The 24,322-nt window shown below is 39.2% G+C and overlaps 2 protein-coding genes across 2 annotated transcripts in view; one reads left to right on the forward strand and one right to left on the reverse strand.

The window, feature by feature from the left end:
• Positions 1-819, reverse strand: part of anapc7 (anaphase promoting complex subunit 7) — a 38,959-nt gene extending 38,140 nt beyond the window's left edge. Inside the window, exon 1 of the mRNA XM_020510699.2 lies at positions 590-819. Coding sequence (XP_020366288.1) covers positions 590-690 — 101 coding nt within the window. The 5' untranslated portion in view covers positions 691-819. The remainder of the gene's footprint in view (positions 1-589) is intronic.
• Positions 820-945: 126 nt separating this feature from the next.
• Positions 946-23,630, forward strand: ube2g1b (ubiquitin-conjugating enzyme E2G 1b (UBC7 homolog, yeast)). The gene is made up of 6 exons (XM_020510700.2): positions 946-1,194; positions 5,890-5,992; positions 12,906-13,003; positions 14,395-14,573; positions 19,309-19,416; positions 22,844-23,630. Exons 1-5 carry the CDS (start codon positions 1,152-1,154, stop codon positions 19,393-19,395), a joined length of 510 nt encoding a protein of 169 aa, XP_020366289.1. The 5' UTR covers positions 946-1,151; the 3' UTR covers positions 19,396-19,416; positions 22,844-23,630.
• Positions 23,631-24,322: the final 692 nt, after the last annotated feature.

Below are 24,322 nucleotides of genomic sequence, written 5' to 3' on the forward strand. Positions count from 1 at the left end.
AAAGGAAACCTTAAAAGAAAAATTCCCTTCTTGTTTAATTCTTCCTTGCAAAAAAAGTATCATTTGAGTAAATCTATATTGCACGCTTTACAAGGTCTAGAATCCTTTCTAAGGGATTATGCCCAGAACTCTGTTTTATTTCAGGTAATGGTCTAACCTGGGCCTTAGTTAACGGAGCATGGCTTCTACCCCGAGTATTTTGTTTCTATATTTATAAAGACCAATATTCCCGTCTGATTGAGTATTTATGACTTCACAGAAGCTTAAATCATTCGGATTCGGAGGTGACAATACTATATAGCTGGAACACGTAAAGGTAATGCATTCAAAGACTTAGACTGTCACACTCCAATTCACAATTCAGTTTACACCGGTAGTACCTATGAACCAAGAAGGTTTTTTCTTTCATCCTTCCACTTTGAGACTAGAACAAAATCATTTTAAGCCTGAAACTTTTAATAGGTTCAGAACTTATTTGGAGATGCAGGAGTAAAACTGCATTTTAAAACCATACCATGTCAGGGGGAGGGGATTCGGAATACACAGAACCAATTGAGAGAGAACTCGCCAGGTACAACCAACCACTTACGGATTATTGTCGCTCATAGTCAGTAACAGGCTACTAAGTAATCTCACATTGGAGTAAAGGCCAGCGGCCACCATATCCCGAACGTGGTCAATAACGTTCATTTTATCTTCGGTCAGATCAGTTCTCTGAGTGAAGGCGACACTAAAGCAGTAGCGGTAACAGCATCAAAAATGGCGCTGTGGACCTCCCTGCAGCTAGAGCTGCTCACTTAACGCCTGAATTATAATGATTCACCGTGGCAGTGCATTGTATTTTTTTTCGTAACGTACAAAATAATTAAAATTATATAGCTACGTTTGTTTGCCAACTGCGAGATTAGAAATGGCCGTTGAAGTAAAGCGGCACATGGCGGGCAGCTTTGCGTTGCTAGGCGAAAGGCGCATGTGCGGCTTAGATGCCGGAGCCGGGATGCGAGCAGCTTGTAAGGCCACAGGCCGAAGCTTGGTATAGCGTGGGCCCGCGAGGCTTGAAGCGGCTGCTTCTGACTATCTATCTGACCCACCTACTTTACCTTTATTATTTGATTTTCATATTTTACTTGGTTTGATTCGATCCTTGAGTAATGACAGACCAGTCCGCCCTGCTCCTTAGGAAACAGCTGGCAGGTACGCGCCGCCCTTGGGATCTCAAACTTTGCTGCAGATGTGAGTTGTGGCTGGAAGGACTGTTGTTGCTGCTGAGTCTCGACCCCTTTCAGCTCCCCATTTCCTTCTGACTAGTTTCGTTTTGGCCATTACTATATGTTAATGGTTAAAAGGGAAACATTTGGGACGTTATTTATGTTGTGTCATGGGTCGACTGACTCTTTTAAAAGTCATTGTTTCGTAACTTTTTTTTTAACCGCTTCCCCCACCCCCCGTCCCGCATTATCGCTATGACAGACTGGCAAAGTGTCTTCCTGGAGTATTTTACGGCCACGGGACTAGAGTCATGTTTTGAAGATTAGCAGTTTTTACGCACGAATTTTACAGGCGTCAAAGTTATAGAAAATCCAGATGTCAGTCTGACGCGATTGTAAAATAGGAAAATCGTTATGGCGCTTCACAACCGCGAACGGTGACGTGATGAATATGTTTTATGTGTTTTCTGTGTTTTTACTTTTGACCAAATTGCATATCTTCTATTCGCTTCCACTGCATATTACAATTGCCTGTTGTTAGTCTCTTGAAAGACTTGAATTGTTACATGTTATGGAGTCATAGTCATACAGCACCGGAACAGGCGCTTCGGCCCAACTTGTTCATGCCGACCAGGTTTCCAAAACTGAACTAACCCCATTTGCCTGCGTTTGGCCCATATCCCTCTAAATCTTTCTTATCCGTGTACCTGTCCAAATGTCTTTTAAATACCCGCCTCTATCACTTACTCTGGCAGCTTATTTCATATACGCATGTTCCATATGCTGTGTCTGAAAAAGTTGCCCCTCAGGTCCCATTTAAATTTTTCCCCTCTCACCTTAAACCTATACCCTCTAGTTCCCCCCCCCCCCGGGAAAAGACTTTGGCTGTTCACCTTATCTATGCCCCTCATGATTTTATAAACCTCTACAAGGCCACCCCTCAGCCTCCTATGCTCCAGGGAAAAACGTTCCAACCTCTTCTTATAACTCAAACCTTCCAATCTCGGTAATGTCCTTGTAAATGATTTTGCACCCTTTCCAGCTTAATAACATCCTTCCTACAGCAGGACAAGCAAAATTGTATGCAGTACTCCAAATGTGGCCTTAACAATGTCTTGTACGGTTGTAACATGATATCCAAACTCCTATACTCAGTGCTCTGACCAATGAAGTCATGCATGCCAAATACTGTCTTCACCAATCTGTCCACCTGTGTCACCACTTCCAAGGAACTATGTATCTGCACCCCTAGGTCTCTCTGTTCAAGAATACTCCCCAGAGTCCTGCCATTGAGTGTGCAAGTCTTGCCCTGGTTTACCTTACCAAAATGCAACACCTCACATTTATCTGAATTAAACTGCATCTGCCATTCCTTGGTTCACTGGTCCTGTTGTACTCTTGGGTAACCTTCTTCACTGTCCACTATACCACCAATTTTGGTGTCATCGCCAAACTTACTAACCATGCCTCCTATATTCTCATCCAAATTGTTTACATAAATGATAGACAACAGTGGACACAGCACTGATTCATGTAGCATACCGCTGGTCACAGGCCTCCAGTCTGAGCAACAACCCTCTACCACCACCCTCTGTCTCCTACCATCAAGCCAATTTTGTATCCAATTGGCTAGCTCTCCCTGGATCCCATGTGGTGTAATCTTACTTACCAATCTACCATACGGAACCTTGACAAAGGCCTTACAAAAGTCCATGTAGACTGTTCTGCCTTCGTCTACGTGGTCATTTCTTCAAAAAACTCAATCAAATTTGTGACACGTGATTTCGCACAAAGCCATGCTGACGATCCCGGATCAGTCCTTGCTTTTCCAAGCGCATGTAGTTCCTGTCTCTCAGAATCCCCTCCAACAACTTACCCACTACTAACGTTAGGTTCACCATTCTGTTATTCCCTGGCTTTTCCTTCAGCCTTTCTTAAATAATGGCACGTTAGCCACCCTCCAGTCTTCTGGCACCTCACTCGTGGCTGTCGATGATACAAATACCTCTGCTAGGGGCCCCACGATTTCTCCCCTAGCTTCTCACAATCTCCAGGGGTACACTTGATCAATACCTTTATCCTTTTAGGATCTCCAGCACCACTTCTTCTATAATGTGGACTTCTTTCAAAACATCAATATTTATTCTCCTGAGTTCCTTAGCTTCCATGTTTTTCTCCATGGTAAATACTGACAAGAAATATTCGTTTAGGATTTCACCCATCTTCTATGGCTTCACACACAGATGACCTTTAAGGGGCCCTATTCTGTCCCTGGTTACTCTTTTGCCCTTATTACACTTGTAGAATCTCTTTGGATTCTCCTTTACCTTAGACATCAAAATTCTCTCCTGCCCCCTTTTTTGCCCTCCTAATTTCATTCTTGAGGTATTCCTATACTCCCTATACTCCTCAAGGGATTTACTTGATCCCAGCTGCTTATACCTGACATTTGAGGTAGCACGGTGGCTCACAGCACCAGGGACCCGGATTTGATTACACCCTTGAGCAATTGTATGTGGAGCTTGCACGTTCTCTCTGTGTCCTCCCACAGTCCAAAGATATGCAGGTTAGGTGGATCAGCCATGCTAAATTGCTCAAAGTGCCCAGGGATGAGTAAGTTAGGTGGATTGGTCATGGGGGAATACAGGATTACAGGGAATAAGGTTGGGGGGAATGAGTCTAGGTGGGATGCTCTTCGGGGGTTTGGTGTGAAGTCACTGGGCCAAATGGCCTGCTTCTGCATTGTAAGGATTCTCTGATTCTATATGCCTCCTTTTTCTTGACCAGAGCCTCAATGCTCTAGTCATTCTGTTCCCTACACCTGCCAGCCTTGCCTTTTACACTAACTGGACCTTGCAGGCCCTGAACTTTTCCATTGGTACGCTTCACATCAGAACTAAAATATAGTTATCCTTTTAGCTGTGAGAGTTGATGGATAGAATTTGGTCTTAAAATGCTGCAATACAGATTGAGGCATGTTTTCATTCCTACTGTGACCATGAACTACAGTGGGTAAAATACTGAAATGGTAGGTAGGAGAGAAAAGTCACATTTTGATTTTATGATTCCAGCTGATTTATTACTGGACAAGTCGGATCCCAAACTCTGAAATCTAGCTTGATCATATTTTGTTTATTTTTAAGAATCCCAACTGTGTGGAAGCAGGCCATTTAGCCCATCAAGTCCACACCGACCCTCTGAAGAGCATTCCACCCACACCCATCCCTTATCCCTACATTTCCCACCCTAGACACAATGGGCAATTTAGCATAGCCAATCCACCTAAGCTGTACATCTTTGGACAGTGGGAGGAAACCAGAATACCTGGAGTAAACCCACGCAGACAATGTGTAAACTCCACAGAGACAGTCGCCCGAGGCTGGAATTGAACCCAGGTCCCTGGCGCTCTGGGGCAGCAGTGCTAACCATTGTGCCACCGTGCTGCCTAATGAGGTAGTCTTTCTCTGAAATGCACACACACAATGCTACAATTTCAGTTCGCATAAAACAAGCTTCGTTACTCAAAAGAAATGAAGATAAGATAGAATAAGCCATTAACATTTAAAATAAATCTAAATATTTCAAAACACATGGTAAAATACAATGTTATTAATCCCAAAAACACTCCTTTTTAGTACTCATACCAGAGATAATGCACTTCTATTTCACATCTATAAAGTTTAATTTAACTGTGACTTCAGTGTCCTGTCTTGAGAATGTGATCACCTCTTGGAGCCTTCATACACGGCTTCAAATAACCCCTTTATGGTTTTAACTAAACACTTTTTGTCTGGAACTTTAAATTCTGTTCACTGAGGGAACATATTTCTTAACAGTCCTAAACTACCTCCCTTTCTCAAGAACAGCTGTTTTACACATCTAGCTTTGGCCAAGACTTCTGCAAACTGCTCCCAACTAAAACTAAAAATCTTTTAGCTTTCCGAGTTATGAGATGTTTCTTCTAAACTCCCAAAAACTGCAAAGTAAAAGCGTAATGCACAATCCTCTTGTTCACTTGTAAACTCTCCCAATGTAAACAAATTCCCAATCCCCTTCATGAACTAACTTATTTTAGAAAAAAATCACCTTGGCTACTGAAATAGCTACAAGTTCATTAAAACTCTTCAGACGCACCCAAAAACATCATCATTATCAAAATTCAAAAATATAATAAATTTTATTAGTATGTATAATACATATATGTATATCATACATTTTACTGCACAGCGTTTTGAAACAAACCATATGCAGTGTTTGGTTCATCAAGAAGGGTAAATAATTTGAAGGATAGCAGGCCCTTGTTAGATTTTATAGCATTTGTCTAACAACTAAAGCAAGGTCAAGTTTTCAATCCAATTAAATAATCACGATATGGTTTCTAAAGTTAATTATTTTACCTCGGATGATATTTGACTTTTTTTTCATTTATTCAAATAAGATTATTCACTATGAAGAATACAGGCAAAAAGCAATGATATAGGATTAACACTATGGCACCTTAGAGGTCAATGTTAAAGTTACACACAGTTTGTTATTTAATGAGACAGCGACATTAAATCAGACCATCATTCTCAAACTGTGCTATTGTTGTTTCAACTCTTATGTCGTTAAGAAGATGCATGGTTTCTGGACCAATGTGTAACTGTTCCACTATTTCATGTTTGTGTTTTAACCTTTCAAGAACTAAATAAGAATCCAGTGGATGGATTTTCTGCTGGACTAATAGATGATGACGACATATACAGATGGGAGGTTGTCATCATTGGCCCGCCAGATACTCTTTTGTAAGTACTTAATGCTAGCAAGTATCAGTGCTAATAGAAGTTGCCAGTTAACCATCTATATTTTATTTTCAGATAGTGACAAGACAATTGATGAGGATAATGTGTGAAATGAAGAAGTTGTATTCAAATCTTCATATCGTTCATACTTTTATTAAAATTTTGCAAATAATACCTATGAAGGACAATGTAGTTACAAATATTTTCCTTGCTAAATGAGTATCAGGAACTTGACAACAAATAAAATGCAAGGCATCAAGGGTGCTAATCTATGAAAAAACTATCCAAGTGATATGTGCTGTTTTGCATAGGGCTAAAAAGATCATGAAAGTAAACAAGTGGCTAAGACTTGGATGTGAGAAGGATGAGATCCATTTCATGGCATACTGAGATCAATAACTGGATGTGACAGAACTGTGTGACTGGACAGTAGAAATCTGGAATGGTCCCCTAAGAGCTGTGCATATTGGATCAATTAACATTTTAAATGACAAATATCAAGAGTTCATTTTTAGTTGGGTAATGGTGTTGAGGTAAAAAGGCAAGTGAATGGACTTGAAATACACTGTCAAGGGTCTGAATGGCCTTCCCTGTCCCCGTGGTCTTCATAGATCTGTGCATTCTTTACTAAATACAACCACATCAGCCTATTTTGGCTTTACAATAGTAAAACAGGGAGATACAGTTGGAGTAGTATATTCAAAATTGATCAGTATGATTAATCTCGGCGTTGAGAAGAGGCCAGTTTCTTTTTCAGAAGGGAAATACATAGGAAACAAAGTGGTGCTGTTATGTTGAAATAATTTGAAACAATAGTGAATTGAATCAATTTGACAGCAAGAAGTAATGATAGAAAAAGAAGGAAATAAGCTCTTGTTAACAGTCCATAAGTTTTATTTAGCCAGTATAACTACAGTTACTACACTGTAAAACTAGTGAGCTATAAAGTGTTTTGGAACATCCTGAGTATGTGAAAGGCACAGCGTGAGTGCATGATTTTCAAGAACAGAAGATCATAATAAATAGGAGCAGTAACTGGCAGTTTGGCCTCTCAAGCTTGTCCCACAATTCAACAAGATTATGGTCAGGTCATCATAGCTTTCAACTCTCTAATATTGCACAAATCTATCTACTACCTTTTTAAATACTTCCAGTAACATAACCTCCACAACTCAACGGGCAAAGAAATCCGTATGTTGGCTATCTTCTGGGAGAAGAAATTCCTTTGCAAATCAATTTTAATTCTGTATTCTGTAATCATTTCCCCTTGTTCAAGATCCCCACTATGGGGCAGCACGGTGGCACAGTAGTTAGCACTGCTGCCTCACAGCACCAGGGACCTGGGTTCAATTCCAGCCTCGAGCGACTGTCTGTGTGGAGTTTGCGCATTCTCTGCATGGGTTTCCTCTAGGTGCTCCAGTTTCCTCCCACAGTCCAAAGATGTGCAAGCTAGGTGGATTGGCCATGCTAAATTGCCCGTAGTGTTCAGGGATGTATAGATTAGTTGGGTTATAGGTGAATGGGTTTGGGTGGGTGCTGTGAGGGTCAGTGTGGATTTGTTGGGCCGAAGGGCCTGTTTCCACACTGTAGGGATTCTATGATTCACTAATGGAAACATCTTCCCAGTCAGAATCTTGCATGTTTTCATAAAATCATCCCTTATTCTTCAAAATACTAATGAATAGAGGTCTAACCTGTTTACCTACACTTGATAAATCAGCCTCTTCACCCCAGAAATGAACATAGTGAATCTCTTTTGAACTGTCTCCAGTACATTCATTCTTAACTATGGGGACTAAAACTGTACATAGAATTCCCTTGCAGTCTCACTAACACCCAGTACAATCATAACAAGACTTCTCTACTATTAAACTTCGACCTCCTAGCAATATAAGCCAAAATTTCATTTACCTTCTTAATTAGTTGCTACACCCTGAATGCTAACTTCTTATATTTCATACACAAGAACACCAACATTCCCTGTAAGCTGTACAGCTGTGCACTTTGAAGTTCCCGCATGGTGATCGGTGTGGGCACGCTGATCGCAGCATTGACTTCTGTTTTCAGAAGTTGCTGGTGTGCACAGGCCTCCGAGGCCCTTGCAGTCAATAAGAAAAGTAGAGGGAACACTCAGTACTCTGTAGTTTTTTGGGGTCTTCATTTAAACATGTCTTCATTGAAGCATGCCCTCCCACCTACTTTGTATTGTCAGCAAATTTAGATACGTTACAGTCTGTCCCTTTATCTAAATCATTAATGTAGATTGTAGATAATTGTGGCCAAGGTCTGATCCTTGTGGTACTCCACTAGTTACATTTTTCCATCTTGAAACATAAGAACATAAGAACCAGGAGCAGGAGCAGGAGCAGGAGTAGGCCATCTGGCCCCTCGAACCTGCCCCGCCATTTAATAAGATCATGGCTGATCTTTTTGAGACTTAGCTCCACTTACCCGCCCACTCACCATAACCCTTAATTCCTTTACTGTTCAAAAATTTATCTAGCCTTGCCTTAAAAACATTCAGCGAGGTAGCTTCAACCGCTTCACTGGGCAGGGAATTCCACAGATTCACAACCCTTTGGCTGAAGAAGTTCCTCCTGACCTCAGTCCTACATCTGCTTCCCTTTATTTTGAGGCGATGCCCTCTAGTCCTAGTTTCACCTGCTAGCAGAAACAACCTCCCTGCCTCCACCTTATCTATTCCCTTCATAATCTTATATGTTTCTATAAGATCTCCCCTCATTCTTCTGAATTCCAATGAGTATAATCCCAGTCTACTCAGTCTGTCATAATCCAACCCTCTCAACTCTGGAATCAACCGAGTGAATCTCCTCTGCACCCGGTCCAGTGCTAGTACATCTCTTCTCAAGTAAGGAGACCTAAACTGCGCACAGTACTCCAGGTGTGGCCTCACCAGGACTCTATACAGCTGCAGCATAGCCTCCCTGTTTTTAAACTCCATCCCTCTAGCAATGACAGACAAAATTCCATTTGCCTTTTTAATTACCTGCTGCACCTGCAATCCTACTTTTAGCGATTCATGCGCAAGGACACCCAAGTCCCTCTGCACAGCAGCGTGCTGCAATTTTTTACCGTTTAAAACATAGTCCATTTTGCTGTTATTCCTACCAAAATGGATGACCTCATACTTATCAACATTGTACTCCATCTGCCAGACCTTTGCCCACTCACTTAGACTATCTATATCCCTCTGCAGACTTTCAGTGTCTTCACACTTTGCTCTACCACTCACCTTAGTGTCATCTGCAAATTTTGACACACCACACGTAGTCCCCAACTCCAAATCATCTATGTAAATTGTAAACAATTGCGGTCCCAACACTGATCCTTGAGGCACACCACTAGCCACTGACTGCCAACCAGAAAAACACCCATTTACCCCTACTCTTTGCTTTCTACTGGTCAACCAATCCTCTGTCCATGCCAATACATTACCTGTAATACCGTGCAACTTTATCTTATGTAGCAGCCTTTGGTGTGGCACCTTGTTAAATGCCTTCTGGAAATCCAGATACACCACATCCACAGGTTCCCCATTGTCCACCATGCAAGCAATGTCCTCAAAGAATTCCACCAAATTAGTTAAACATGACCTACCCTTCATGAACCCATGCTGGGTATTCCCAATGGGACAATTTATATCCAGGTATCTTTCTATTTCTTCCTTAATGATAGATTCAAGCATTTTCCCCACTACTGAAGTTAAGCTAACTGGCCTATAGTTACCTGCTTTTTGTCTACTTCCTTTTTTAAACAGTGGCATCACATTGGCTGTTTTCCAATCTGCGGGAACCATCCCAGAGTCCAGTGAATTTTGGTAAATAATTACTAGTGCATTTTCTATTTTCCCCCATCACCTCTTTTAGTACCCTGGGATGCATTTCATCAGGGCCAGGAGTCTTGTCTACCTTTAGCCTCATTAGCTTGGCCAGCACTGCCTCCTTAGTGATAATGATAGTTTCTAGGTCCTCACCTGCTATAACCTTCTTGCCATTAGTTTTCGGCATGTTATTTGTGTCTTCCACTATGAAGACCGACACGAAATAACTGTTAATGTTTCGGCTATTTCCTCATTCCCAGTTATTAAATTGGCCTTCTCATCCTCTAAAGGACCAATGTTTACCTCCGCCACTCTTTTACGATTTACATATTTATAGAAACTTTTGCTGCCTGTTTTTATATTCTGAGCTAGTTTACTCTCATAATGTATCTTACTTTTCTTTATAACTTTTTTTGTGGCTTTCTGTTGGCCTTTAAAGATTTCCCAGTCTACTAGTTTCCCACTACTCTTTGCTTTTTTGTATGTGTTTTTTTTTCAATCTGATACTTTCCTTTATTTCCTTAGACATCCATGGCAGGCTCTCTCTTTTCCTATAGTTCTTCCTTATCACTGGAATATACTTCTGCTGAGCACTGTGAAAAATCGTTTTGAAAGTCCTCCACTGTTCCTCAATTGACCCACCATAAAGTTTTTGCTCCCATTCTACCTTAGCTAACTCCTCCCTCATTTCTTCATAGTCTCCTTTGTTTAAGCACAGGACATAGCTACTGGATTTAACCTTCTCACGCTCCATCTGTATTTTAAATTCGACCATGCTGTGATCGCTCCTTCTGAGAGAGGATCCCTAACTGTGAGATTATTAATTATTCCTGTCTCATTACACAGGACTAGATCTAGGATAGTGTGCTCCCTCATAGGTTCCATTACATATTGTTCAAGGAAATTATCGCAGATACATTCTATGACCCCCTCCTCCAGGCTGCCATGACCAACCTGGTTTGACCAATCGATATGTAGATTAAAATCCCCCATGATAATTGCTGTACCATTTTTACATGCATTAGCTATTTCTATGTTTATTGCCTGCCCCAACACGATGTCATTATTTGGTGGCCTATAGACCACACCTATCAGTGACTTCTTCTCCCTGCTATTCCTAATTTCCAACCAAACGGACTCAACGTTTTGTTCAGTAGAACTTGTATCATCTCTCACTACCGCCCTGATATCATCCTTAAAAATCAGAGCAACACCACCTCCCTTACCTTCCTGTCTGTCCTTCCTAACAGTTTGATACCCCTGGATATTTAACTCCCAGTCATGACCATCCTGTAACCATGTCTCTGTAATGGCCACTAAATCATACCCATTTGCCATGATTTGCACCGTCAACTCATCCACCTTGTTTCGAATGCTCCGAGCATTCAGATAAAGTCCCACTAATCCTGACATGTCTTCTATGTGCTTGTCAAACATGATTAATCAATCCGTAATCCATGTTGATACATTTCCTTCCGTATTGTGAGCGTCTGTGTGCAATAATCTTTAATGTGGCACCTTATCAAATGCCTTCTGGAAGCCCAAATACACGACATCTACCTGTTCCCCATTATCAACTCTGCTTATTATGTCCTTAATGAAAAAACTGTAGTCTATTTGTCAAACATGATTTTCCTTTCTCAAAACCGTGTTCATTCTATTTGATTGCTAAATGTCAATCTTCCTAGTGCCAAATGTTACATTAACAGGGTCTTTAGTTTTCTGCTTTATTTCTGCCTGCCTTCGTGAACAGGAGCATTACTTTAACAATTTTCCAATTCACCTGAAATTATTTTGATTTATTACCAACCAGAGCTCATAAACTTTTAGCTTTTTTTTTAAATCAAAAAAATCCACTTTAGACTTTAGTCAGATTCAGAGTCTTAGATTCATGCATCCCACATCTTCGACTGTTGAGTAGACTTCATTTTCTGATGACAGTTTGTACGATAACAGATATGTGGGTAATGGAATCCTTATATACTTTAACATACTTTTAAGTAACAAGTGATTGGCAAGAGCTAATAAACAGAACATGTAGAACAGTGAGATTTTATTTTGTGTAGGTAGAATTTTGGTGTTCTCTCTGTCTTCCCCCTCCTTCAGCAAATAAAGTACAAAAGTAATTATTAATGAGGAAATGACTAAGTGACAAAAGTAGAGTAAAAACTGATAGAACTGTGAATGTTATAAATCAGGAACAAAAACAGAAGTTGCTGGAAGCTTAGCAGGTCAGGCAGTATATTGAAGAAAAAATCAGAATTAACGTTTCGGGTCCAGTGACCCTTCCTTGGAACTGCTGAGCTTCCAGCAACTTCTGTTTCTGACAAAAGTAGAGTGATCTTTTGAAGGGGTTTCAATGTATCTCCTTTGATAGAATATTTAATATATTCAGTTACTAGATGCCACCTTTGCTCAAATTCGTTGGGTTTTGACAAAATAATCTCTTGGAACTATGTTGATGGATTTCTAATCTTTGACCATTCTTCATTTTATAAACATCTTTGTACGTATAAGGCTGTACTGTGTAATAAATTATTCAAGTCATTGTGTAAACCACAAGAGTAAAATTTGGTTATTTTGTTAAAATTACCTTAATACACACATTTAGGCGACAGCTTTATGCTCAGTTCTTGGTACAATAATATATTTATGTGTAATATGTAGCCATGAAGAATTTCTTGGTTAAAAGTGTACGACGACAACAATTCTTGTTGTTTTCAGGACACTCTACATCTTATCAATAGACTTTAAAGTTCATAATAATTCCTTGTGAAATCCTTACTGCAAGATCACTGGAAAATAAACATACACTGGTTTACAAGAATATCATTCATACACAAAAAACACTTTTTTAAAAAGATTCTTTGCAAGGCAGGTTATTATAATTTTCCCCAAACTTTGGTAATAGAATATTCTTAATATCCGAAAAGCTATTTATAAGAAAATGTTTTGCTCTTGGTCAACTATGTTAGAGGTTATTTTAACCATTTTACTTTTACATATCTTATTTCTGCTCTGATTAGTAATATAGAATTGTCATTCATCAGATTTCATTTCTTATTTATTTTCTAGTGAGGGTGGATTCTTCAAAGCTCATCTGACCTTTCCTAATGATTACCCTTTGCGGCCTCCAAAGATGAATTTCATCACAGAAATCTGGCACCCAAATGGTAAAATGTGTATATATAGCATTGATTTATTAATTAATGATCGTATTATCAGCTTTAAAATCTATTGTTGTGATTAGGGAGAGAGATCTGACTCATGTATCATTTCATTCTGTAAAATTTCCATGTTCAAGTGGTTGCATAGTGCATGCTGCAGTCTATCTTGTAGCCTAAATCTGATGGTTAAGGTCCTCTGATATAATCTTTTCTAGCAACTCAATTATTCCTGAGTCACAAAGTGATAAAACTCCAGCAATGATATCTGATTTCAATTGTAGGACTCACCATTTGTTTTAGAGGAGGTTGGCATATATGGCCTATATTATTCAACTGTTTTAAAAAAACTTCTCTCACATTAAAACTTCTGATTTTGGAATAACATACCTGAGTACCTGCAAATTACTTTATTGGAAGATTTCTGAGGATATAGTTTACAATAGTGACTGGGCTCTTCTGAGCCCATTGCAAACAACTAAAATAATGTAAAAGAGTACATCCAGTATCTGTCACAAATTATGAGCCATTGTTGAAGATTTTACTTTAGCTGTGGTCTCTGATAGGGACAAGAATATTTCATTTAGACCCTTGAGCTTTAGGCCATTTAGTGAGATCATGACAAATTTGTGATTTAACTCCATACACCAACTGTTGGCCTGTATTCCTTAATCCCTTTGGTATGCTGTTACTCTAGATTTGCAAAAGGCAGCATTCCAATAGCGTTTTTGATTATTTTCTGTACTTGTTAATGATATAATCTGTCTAAATAGACCCCAAGTTTCTTTGGACTGCCACTGTTTCTAGCTTTTCACCATTTACAGCTCTTTTTTTAAGATTCAAAGTAAATAATGTCATCAGCAAAGTTGGATATATGTTTTCTGTCCCATCATCTAAGTTGTTAATGAACAAGGTTTTTTCTGAAAAGTTCAATAAAATTTGTCTGACATGGCCTACCTTTTACTGTCCTGCTGTCTCCCTCTGATCAGCTGAAATTTTTTTCAAGATGTTCAGTCACTGTGTCCTTAATTAGACTCTAGCTCTTTCCTGACATTACACTCAATGTAACTTGATTAACTGTTAATTTGAGTAGATTTGTCTTTGACAATTTCGTTGACTTTCTTCTCTCCATTTCATTAAATAACTATATTTAAAAGAAGGTATTTCTAAAATAGCAGATCTGGCAGCATCTGTGGAAAGAGAAACAAGTGTTAACATTTGAGGTCTGTGACCTGTTGATAAGTCATGATCTGAAATATTAAATCTTTCCATAGATGCTGATAGATCTGTTGAGCCTTACCAGCAATTTCTGATTTTATTGCTGATTTCTAGTATCCACTATGGTTTGCTTTTGTTTTGCCATCGATTATTCAGAAGAAAAAAATCTTTTTTTGTTACAGTTGCCAAGAACGGTGATGTATGCATTTCAATTTTGCATGAGCCCGGTGAGGATAAGTTTGGTTATGAGAAACCTGAGGAGCGTTGGTTGCCCATTCACACTGTAGAGACAATTCTCATCAGTGTTATCTCTATGCTAGCTGACCCCAACAGTGATTCTCCAGCTAATGTTGATGCTGCAGTAAGTATTTTATTAGAGTTAATATAATTTTTTTTCACAAGGTAAAGTGATCAAAACTTTATTAAAATATTTGAATTTTAAGAAAATGTTTGTGAATGCATGTCTGGTGTTTCCAAAGCCCTATTCCATTAATTAATTTTTAATCCTCTGTCCATCATCCCAAGTGAGAAATGACTGCATTAATACCAGGATTTCTCCACTTATAGAGTCATACAGCACAGAAGCAGACTCTTTGGTCCAACCCAGTCCATGCTGAACATAATCCCAAACTAAACTAGTTCCGTCTGCCTGCTCCTGGGGCCCATATCCCTCCAAACCTTTCCTATTCATGTATCTATCTAAATATCTTTTAAACGTTGTAACTGTACCCGCATCCACCACTTCCACAGGAATCAATTTCTCAAGTTATCAAATTGTGCAGTGATGATGCTGGTCCACAGTCCCTAATAGGTTAATGTTGTTCTTCTGGGCATTTTGGCCTCTCATATTCTCGTCATTGACACTTAGAAATGACTGCAGGAACTTGGTGAATGCCACATTCATCCTATTACATAATGCATGCTGTGGAGAAGTTTGCAGCAAAGAGAGGCTATTCAGGAACAAAAACAAAGCTGCTGGAAAAGCTCAGCAGGTCTGGCAGCATCTGTCAAGAAGGAAACAGAGTTAACGTTTCGGGTCCGGTGACCCTTGCTCAGAGGCTATTTAGTCTATTGTGTCTGTGCCAGTTCAATATCCATAGACCTGTTTCCCCTTCTTATCCCCACACCTGTTTATTTTTTTTCTTTATTAAATATGTGTCCATTCTTCTTTTTAAAAACTATAATGGATCCTGTTTCTGGCAGGACATTCTATGTTCTAACAATCCTAACAAAAAAATTCCATTCTTTCTCTTTTGTCTTCTGTCAATTATCTTTATTTATACCCTTTAGTTATTTAAGCAGAATTTTTTTTTCCTAATTTACTTTATCAGAAACCTCTGCTATTGGATAAGTTTTTAAATTTGAATGTTAGAATTTAGGAAATGCTATAGACTGATTTCTATTAAGTTTTGTTACATTAATTCTTTAAATTTGTTACTTAGATAATTTTCATTTTGTAACTGCTGCAAAAGATGCATTCTAAGTATAACAGATGGCAACCGGGAAGTTCAAGGGAGAAATAGAGGAATATGTTACAGTTTTGATAGATTGAAACAAAGAAGTCTTGACGTGAACATACCTGATCCGCTTCTATTTATCCTCCAGTAGGTGAATATAATCAGTCATATAAATTCTACAACATTTGAGCAGTTGTTTGTTGCTGAGTGTAATCATTTTACATAGCCAAGTAGACACCAGAACATAGCAGGTGTAGGATTACTGCAGGTATAGCCAAAAGGATTATATTGTTAAAAAGTGCTACTGAAAGTTGCTCACATTTTAAGAAAATGCAATTTTGTACAAAAATTAGACAATATTTTTATGCAAAGAAAACAAGAACACAGCAGATGCTGGAACTTAAAATAGAAGATGCTGGTGAACCATACCACATCATTGATCAAAGGGGAAGTTACTGAGTTGTATGAGCTGCAGGCAACTTAATAGAAAACTGCTTAATTTATGTAAAAGATAAGTTCAATGAAGCAATGGAAAAGCATCACAAGATTAAATGGGCAAATGTTAAAATAGCATACTGGGAGAAAGAATTGTTGACAGTGCACAGTTGGTCGGAAAAGATATCTGTGGGGAAGGTTGGATGTGGGCTCCAATTTAACAGTTTCATAATAAAAATTCTACACCCAAAATGTTAACTTTCCTTTCCTCCAGATATTGATAGGGGTCAACTTTCACCATCAGTACTTCCAGCTGTAACGGAAAAGGATATATCTAAGTTCCGTACAGCTGGTTCTATTTGAAATTTGGTCCACAGGTAGCCCTCACCTGTCTATATTTGCCATTTGATGTTCTGTTCAAACCAGTGATGAACAGACCATAAGAAATAGGAACAGGAATGGGTAACCCTGCCTCCTGAGTCTGTTTTGCCATTCAGTAGGATCATGGCTGATCTAACATTCCTTGAATGCACTTTCCCTGTGCATTCCCCTTGATTCCCCTCCTGTTCCAAAATCTCTATCTCAACCTTAATTATACACTGCTACAGAGAGCTATGGGGCAAGAAGTTCCAAAGACCTCAACCCTCCAAGAGAAGAAATTCCTCCTCACCTCAGTCATAAATTAGCATCCCTTTATTCTGAGACTATGCCCTCTGATTCTAGATTCTCCCATGAGGGGGAACTCCTTCTTAGCATTTACCTTGTAAAGCCCCTTAAGAACCCTGTATGTTTTAAAAGAGGTCACCTTTCATTCTTCTAAACTGCAGAGAGTAAAGTCCCAACTAGTTTAGCCTTTGTTTGTAAGACAATCCCTCCATACCAAGGATCATCCTACTGAACATCTTCTGAACTGCTTCCCGTGTCAGTATATCTTTCCTTAGATAGAGACTACAACCACTCTCAGTACTCCAGATGGAGTCTCACCAGCACTTTGTGTAGTTGCAGTAAGACTTCCCTACTCTTATACTCCCCCTCGAAATAAGGGCCAACATTCGATTAGCCTTCCTAACTATCTGCTGCACCTGTGTGCTAGCTTTGTGGTTCATGCACAAGTAACCCAGGTCCCTTTGTGTTGCTATTTTCTGCAGATTTTCTCCATTTAAATAATACTGTTCTTTTGTTCTCCATTCCAAAATAGTGAACTTCATGTTTCCTAATTATACTCCACGTACTTAACCCATCAATATATATCTATAAACTGTTTATATCCCCTTGCAACTTGCTTTTCTACCTATTTTTACATTATTGTTATGCTTATTACCAAGTCACACCTTGGGCTCTGCCTACCCCTTTGGCATCTTCTGTTTTGAGCACATCACCTTGTTAAATATCAAGTTATGTCTCCTTTACAATTGTCATTCATACCTTCCCCTCTAACTCCGTCTTGAGCTTTTCTCTTTACTCCCTCAGCCACTGTTCTGCATGACTGCTCATCCCTAAAGATTTTGGTCTCAGTTACATCTTCTCACATGCTCTTTCTTCTGATTTCACCGCCATGAATGAACTTGTTCGTATTCACTGCCACCCCTCAACCATGCCATTTCCTAGGCCCCTCTGTTCTGACTCATTAATCAAGTCATCTCTGATCATTTTGGTGTGTTACAATCTTAGTCCATTCCAATCTTGCTTGCTGCTTCGTTTGTCACACAAAACTGCACAGTCAATTATAACTAAGCTTTTCTGAGCCTATGTATGCTTCAACACCTAAACCACTTTCTAACCAACCTCCACCCAACTTTGGCGCTATGTCAATTACAGATGCATTTTTACAAACTCTTGACTGCTTCCTGTCCATTATTGTCTTATTATCATCTCCTTTCACTGACATTTCCGTATCATTGCCAGTCTACCTGCCTCCATAAGACCACAAGATGTAGGAACATAAGTAGGCCATTTGGCCTATTGAGTCAGCTCCAGCATTCAGTGAGATCATGGCTGGTTTGATAAACCCCACTCCACTTTCCTGCCTGATTCCTATAACCCTTGATTCCCTTACACTCAATGACCCCCAGCCTTGACAGTCCTCTGCAATAAAAATTCCAGATTCATCGCCCTCAGAGGCAAAACAAACTTCTTTACCTGCTTAACTGGGCAATTCCTTATTGTTTGTCTTCTGGTCCTAGACTCTCCCTTGAGGGGAAACAACATCTTGCATCTACCCCGTCAAGCCTCCTTAGAATCATATATTTCAATAAGGTCTCCTCTCATTCTTCTAAACTCCAATGAATACAAGTCCAAACAACTCAACTTCCCACAAGTAAATTCCTCCATACCTGGAATCAATCTGGTAAACATTCTCTAGACTGCCTTCACTCGCTCGGTCCTTAGATGAGGGAACCAAAACTGTTCACAGTGTTCCAGGTGTGACCTGTCTTGTATAGTTTTAGCAAAACTTTGCTATTTTTTTACTCCACACATCAGAGTTACTGAAAGTCAGAGAAGGCATCAGAAGAGTCATAAGTGTCAGTGGTTAGAAACTATAAAACCAGAGTTCAGATACAAGGAAATAAATACAGAAAATGCTGAAGAAACTGGGACATCTGTGGAGAGAGAAAGAGTTAATATTTCAAGTCTGATGTGACTTTTTCAGAACCTCTGTTTCAGATTTCCAGCATTCGCAGTATTTTTAGATGATCAGATGCAGGAAAATTGGTTTCTACCTTCTTCAGCCCCATTGAGCTATCAGTATAAGGGAATGAGATCTTTGGAAGACTTACTATTAGTATCTCTCTTGAAAATAAAGGTTTGATAATCAGATCGTGGTCCAGAGGGTAGTAGGTGGATTTACCAGGCTAATTGCTGGTTTGCTTCAGCCCAGTGAAAGTCCTGTCAGCACTGCACAACAACAGTGCTCCCTTTGTTGGCAGATTTGACTTTGAGTTGGAACAGTGAATGGAAAACTACATGATAAAGGGATCAAGGATTAGAATATAGAAATCAGCATGACTAGAAACAAAGCAGCAATATTGATTGAAAAAGCAAGAGGATAGAAAAAGTTGAAAAGGAGGGATCTTGGAATAAGAGAGCGATGCAGAGACCAAATTAAATACAACTTGAATGAAGAAAATGGTGACTGATATGTCAATTTTGTCGTTACTTGTTGAGCAGAAGTTGTTTTACTGTAATCATTATGCTTTAATGTAGAAAGAATGGCGAGATGATCCAAGTGGTGAATTTAAAAGGAAAGTTGCACGGTGTGTAAGAAAAAGCCAAGAGATGGCATATGAGTAATATTTTTCCTCCATCATTGTGGTAAGTTTTCTTTTAAAACTGCTGAGTTTTGAAATTCATAATGTGATAGAAAAACATTAGTAAGATTATATACTTCCGTTTTATCTTTAGTCTTTTGTCCTTTAGTCTTCCATTTGTTTTTATTAAACAACTGTAATTCAACACATTCCTTCACTCCTTACCATGAACACATATGGCCCCATTTATCACGTTCCCCAAAGGATGTGTACAAGATGAAATTTACAGCATGCAGAATTTGATTGTATCCACATTGGCCTGGATTTTCCAAGGGCTAGATGATCTTTCCTGTAGGATAAATGGAAGATGCACATGGGGACCTTGTGGAATCCCTGCTACAGCAGACTCCAAGGGAATTACCCAGAAAATTGAAAATTCTGTTGGGTAGTTTCCCTACAGCTCGAATCCTCCAAACGTATCTATTTAGATTGGAGAATTTGGAAGGTTCATAGAAAGTAAAAGTAGGAGTAGGCCATTTGGCCCTTTGAACCTGCTCTGCAGTGAAGTAAATATTTACTCAGGAAAAGTTAGACTCCTAAAAACTAGTCTAACTCCTGAATTACTGTTAAACTGACCCTCCAACTTACCATTCTAATCCCCAATTTCACCTCTCCCTGACCCTGAATTGACAACCCCCCATTCCCTCCCAATCACCCCTCATGATCCAATTTCTCTTTCCCCACTGCTGCACCTCACTTGTTCCCCTGCTGTCAGTCCTAATTCCCCTTCCCCCAGTGTAAGATTCCCAGCCTGCCAGACCTGATATCATCTGTCCATCCTGAACACTCCATCACTTACCTGTCTCCTTTCTACCTCGCATCCTGGCACTCCACCTCCCTGGCACCCTAATCTGACCCATCTTGTATTCCAATTCTTTTCTTCTCAAATATAAACTGAGAAATGCACCATCTGTGTATGAGGTGTCATTATACATCAAGATTTAATTTTAGATATGAACATCTGCTTAAAGGGCTTCAGCTGAATCAAATAACTTGAAATACAATTTTAAAGTTAGAGTATAGAAAATGTATTGGTTCAGTTCTGATGTGAATAAAACCTTTCATTAACAAACAACAAGTTGAGGTTGGTTGGCTCGCCGAGTTGGTTCGTTGTTGTTCCGCAGATGTTTCATTACCCTGCTGGGTAACATCATCAGTGCAGCCTCCAATGAAGCACGTTGTTTTCCTGCCTGGTTTTTAAACTCTGGAGTCCGTTGAGCTGGATTGCCTCCCTTCTGGTTTTCCTTCACAATGGAGTGTATATGGGGTCAAATTCTATGTGTTTGTTGATGGCTTTCTTTGTGGAGTACCAAGCTTCTAGGAACTCCCGTGCCTGTCTCTGCTTTGCTTGTCCCAGAATCTTGGTGTTGACCCAATTGAATTGGTGGTTCTCCTTCTCCATGTGGATAAAGATGAGTGAGTATTGGTCATGTCTTTTTGTAGGCAATTGGTGTGCGTGTACTCTTGTTGTTAATTTCGACACCGTTGTCATCATTAAACAGACCAAACTAGAAGACAGACACAAACTAATCAACCCCCTCACCGGAATCAAATTCACCAGAGAGGAGGAGAAGAACAAACAGCTCCCATTCCTGGATGTCATGGTAGAGCGCAGGACAAATGGGGAATTTCAAACGAAAGTACGCAGCAAAGCCACACACACTGACCAAGTACTGAACTTCAACAGTAACAGCCTAACACACACAGACGAAGCTGCGTGGAACACTATTTAAACGGGCAACAACACACTGCAGCAGCACAGAACTACACCGAGAAGAAGAAGAATACCTCTTCCAGGTATTCAAGGACAATGGATATCCAAAAAACTGGGTCAGAAGATGCCTATTACACGAACAACACCAGGAAGTTACTACACGTCCCGACACACTCATCACGCTACCTTACATCAGGAACACCTCGGAACTGACCACAAGACTCCTACGACCAGTGGGCATCAGAGTAGCACACCCACATCAACCCTACGACAACTGCTCACCCGAACCAAAGATTCACTACCCATTATGGACAGGACCAATGTCATATACAAGATTCCCTGCAAAGACTGTGACAAACACTACATCGGACAAACAGGAAGGAAATTAACAACAAGAGTACACGAGCACCAATTGGCTACAAAAAGACATGACCAATACGCACTCATCTCTAATCCACATGGCTAAGGAGAACCACCAAGTCAATTGGGACAACACCAAGATCCTAGAAGAAGCAAAGCAGAGACAGGCACAGTAGTTCCTAGAAGCCTGGTACTCCACAAAGAAAGCCATCAACAAGCACATAGAACGCGACCCCATATACACTCCATTGCGGAGGGAAACCGGAAGTGAGGTAATCCAGCTCAACGGACTCCAGCATTTAAAAACCAGGCAGGAAAACAACGGCGCTTCATCGGAGGCTGCACTGATGAGGTTACCCAGCAGGGTAATGAAACGTCGGCGGAACAACAACGAACCAGCTCGGCGAGCCAAGCAACCACAACATCCACAACCCGAGCTACAAATCTACTCCAAAACCTTAGAAACAACAAGTGTAGAATTCATAACACTTTAGATAACACCAATATCTATATGTAAAACTATCTTTAGGAGTATAGAGCATACAATTTTAATGATCCTCAATAGACTCAGCTGCAATAGATCTTCTAAAAACTGAAAGCTATTGTAGACTAATCAAGCTTTGAAGATCAAAATTATGCGGAATAAATGATCAATTGCCTTTATCTTTCTTAATCAGTCAATCTGATTTGAGTGTTTTAGTATAAAGGAGTTTTGAAAATTAAAACCTGTCTCTGTACTCACTGACCCTGATCTCATTTATTTTAATTCGCTAGAATGGTTATGATATAAAATCATCATCCATTATGGATTAAAGGCCTTAAGGCCATAAGTCTGTAGTTTATGCCTTGTGTTTACTCAGTTACAAATGCTATCAGTTAAAAATGTGGTGTAGTTTCTGTTGGGTCGTTTGTCTCTTTTCCCCTTGGTGGTTTTGGTTTCCATGTTTGCTTAGGATTGCCTATGTCATAGATTCTTTGGTTGACAGATATTCAGTCAGTTTCTTTTGTCACATTGTTAGAGTCATCCACAGTGGAAGAAGTTGAGCTTCTTTGGATTAATATGATGTGGACGTGCCAGTGTTAGACTGGGGTGGGCAAGGTCAAAAATCATACGACACCAGGTTATAGTCCAACAGGTTTATTTGAAGACATGACCTTTCAGATTCTCCTGAAGAAGGAGTGAGACTCTGAAAGCTTGTGTCTTCAAATAAAGCTGTTGGACTATAACCTGGTGACATGTGATTTTTGATCTTGGATTAAAATGACATTGTTACTAAAAACGCACCATCTATTCAAATTTTTTGAAAAAGATGTGACAATTTATTTGCTTTCTAATGCTTTATATTTCTATTTTTAGGAGTAGCTGAAATGAGAACTTCGCTTTTACCTGTTCTTACTGGTCTCTGGCCATAACATCAATGCAGCTTGCAGCTAAGAATTCCATGCTGTTAAGCTTGGATGGATGAGAATCCCTCAAGAGATGCTCATTGATAAGAACTGTTGAAAGAAATGTGACCCTCCGTTTAATGCAACAAAAAAAGTTCAAATTACCTTAAGTTTCATCTCAGTTATTTTCAAATCGTGCCGTGAATTATGTTTATTTATTTGAAAGAAATCAGACTGCTTATGAAAGTGTTGTGTTAAACAAGGCTTACTTTTGTGTCTCTGAAGATTGTTGCTGTGCCTCAAGCAAATATAATCAAAATACTTTAGGAATGGTTTGTGACAAACTAGTTCACCGAATCATTCAGTTATGTAGCGTGTAAATCTATCTTAGTTTAACAATTTCAAAAAACAATTCAGGTAAACTAATAGTATTCAAACCTCAGTGGGAAAAGTGATGGTTAAAATGCCTTCTCAATTTTCCCTTTTAAGTCAGTTTTGGTGCTGTAGCAATTTCAGGAAATACAAAAGGAGTTCTGGTTACCGCATTTGCCATTCATTTAGAAATTGTATGATTCAATGTAAAACTTATTTTTGAATAACTAAACATGTAGAATATATTATGGAGCAGCTAAGAGGTTTGGGTGTTATTAGCTGTTTTCTTGCTGAAAAGTACGAAGATTGTAAAAGCATTCAGCTTTAACTTTTATAAATTATTTCTACATTTGATCTGAGCCTAATAAACCGAATTTATTTTAGAATCTGGCTGATTGTGTAACTAATGGTTCTGTCTGTCATTGTAATAACATTGCTAATGTAACATGACAGACAAAACAAATGGCATATTTGGTTATACAAAGTAAATAACTAAGTTATAAGTTATGTTCTAAAATTCAATTTTTTGTCTCCTTAATGGTAAAACTGAACCCTTCAAAACATCAACTCTTATTGTCTTTCAGAAACTTAAACTAAAAATTGTTCATTTTTTTAAAAAGCAACTGACTAATATTCTAGTTGCAATAACAAAGCTGCAGTGTTCTTGGTTTTCTACAGAGCATCAGCTTATTAATATACCTGCCTCCAAAACAGAACATTTTGGACTCTAGCCTTGTCTTGGATTTGAGTCGAGATTATCTAGATTATCTAGACAATCCTTTCAATCCACTACTAAAACAATACCATATTGCCTAAATTACTATGTTTGGGTGTAACATTTTACACTGAAAATCCATTTGCCCATTTTGCTGGTTCAGTTAGATGTTTGAGACTCAGTGATTTTTAATAATAGAGCATTTTGATGGTCAAGTTGATGCTTTTCTGAAAACCAACATTGCCAAAGTAGATTGACCAGCAAATCATCTCATTAACTTTTGAGATCCTGTTTATGCAAAATGAGCTGCCATATTTATGTTCAATATCAATGCAAGTACATTTTTTGCCTTTTCAGGTACTG

The sequence above is a fragment of the Rhincodon typus genome, chromosome 24 (assembly GCF_021869965.1).
Source record: "Rhincodon typus isolate 14 chromosome 24, sRhiTyp1.1, whole genome shotgun sequence".
Lineage (NCBI taxonomy): Eukaryota > Metazoa > Chordata > Chondrichthyes > Orectolobiformes > Rhincodontidae > Rhincodon > Rhincodon typus.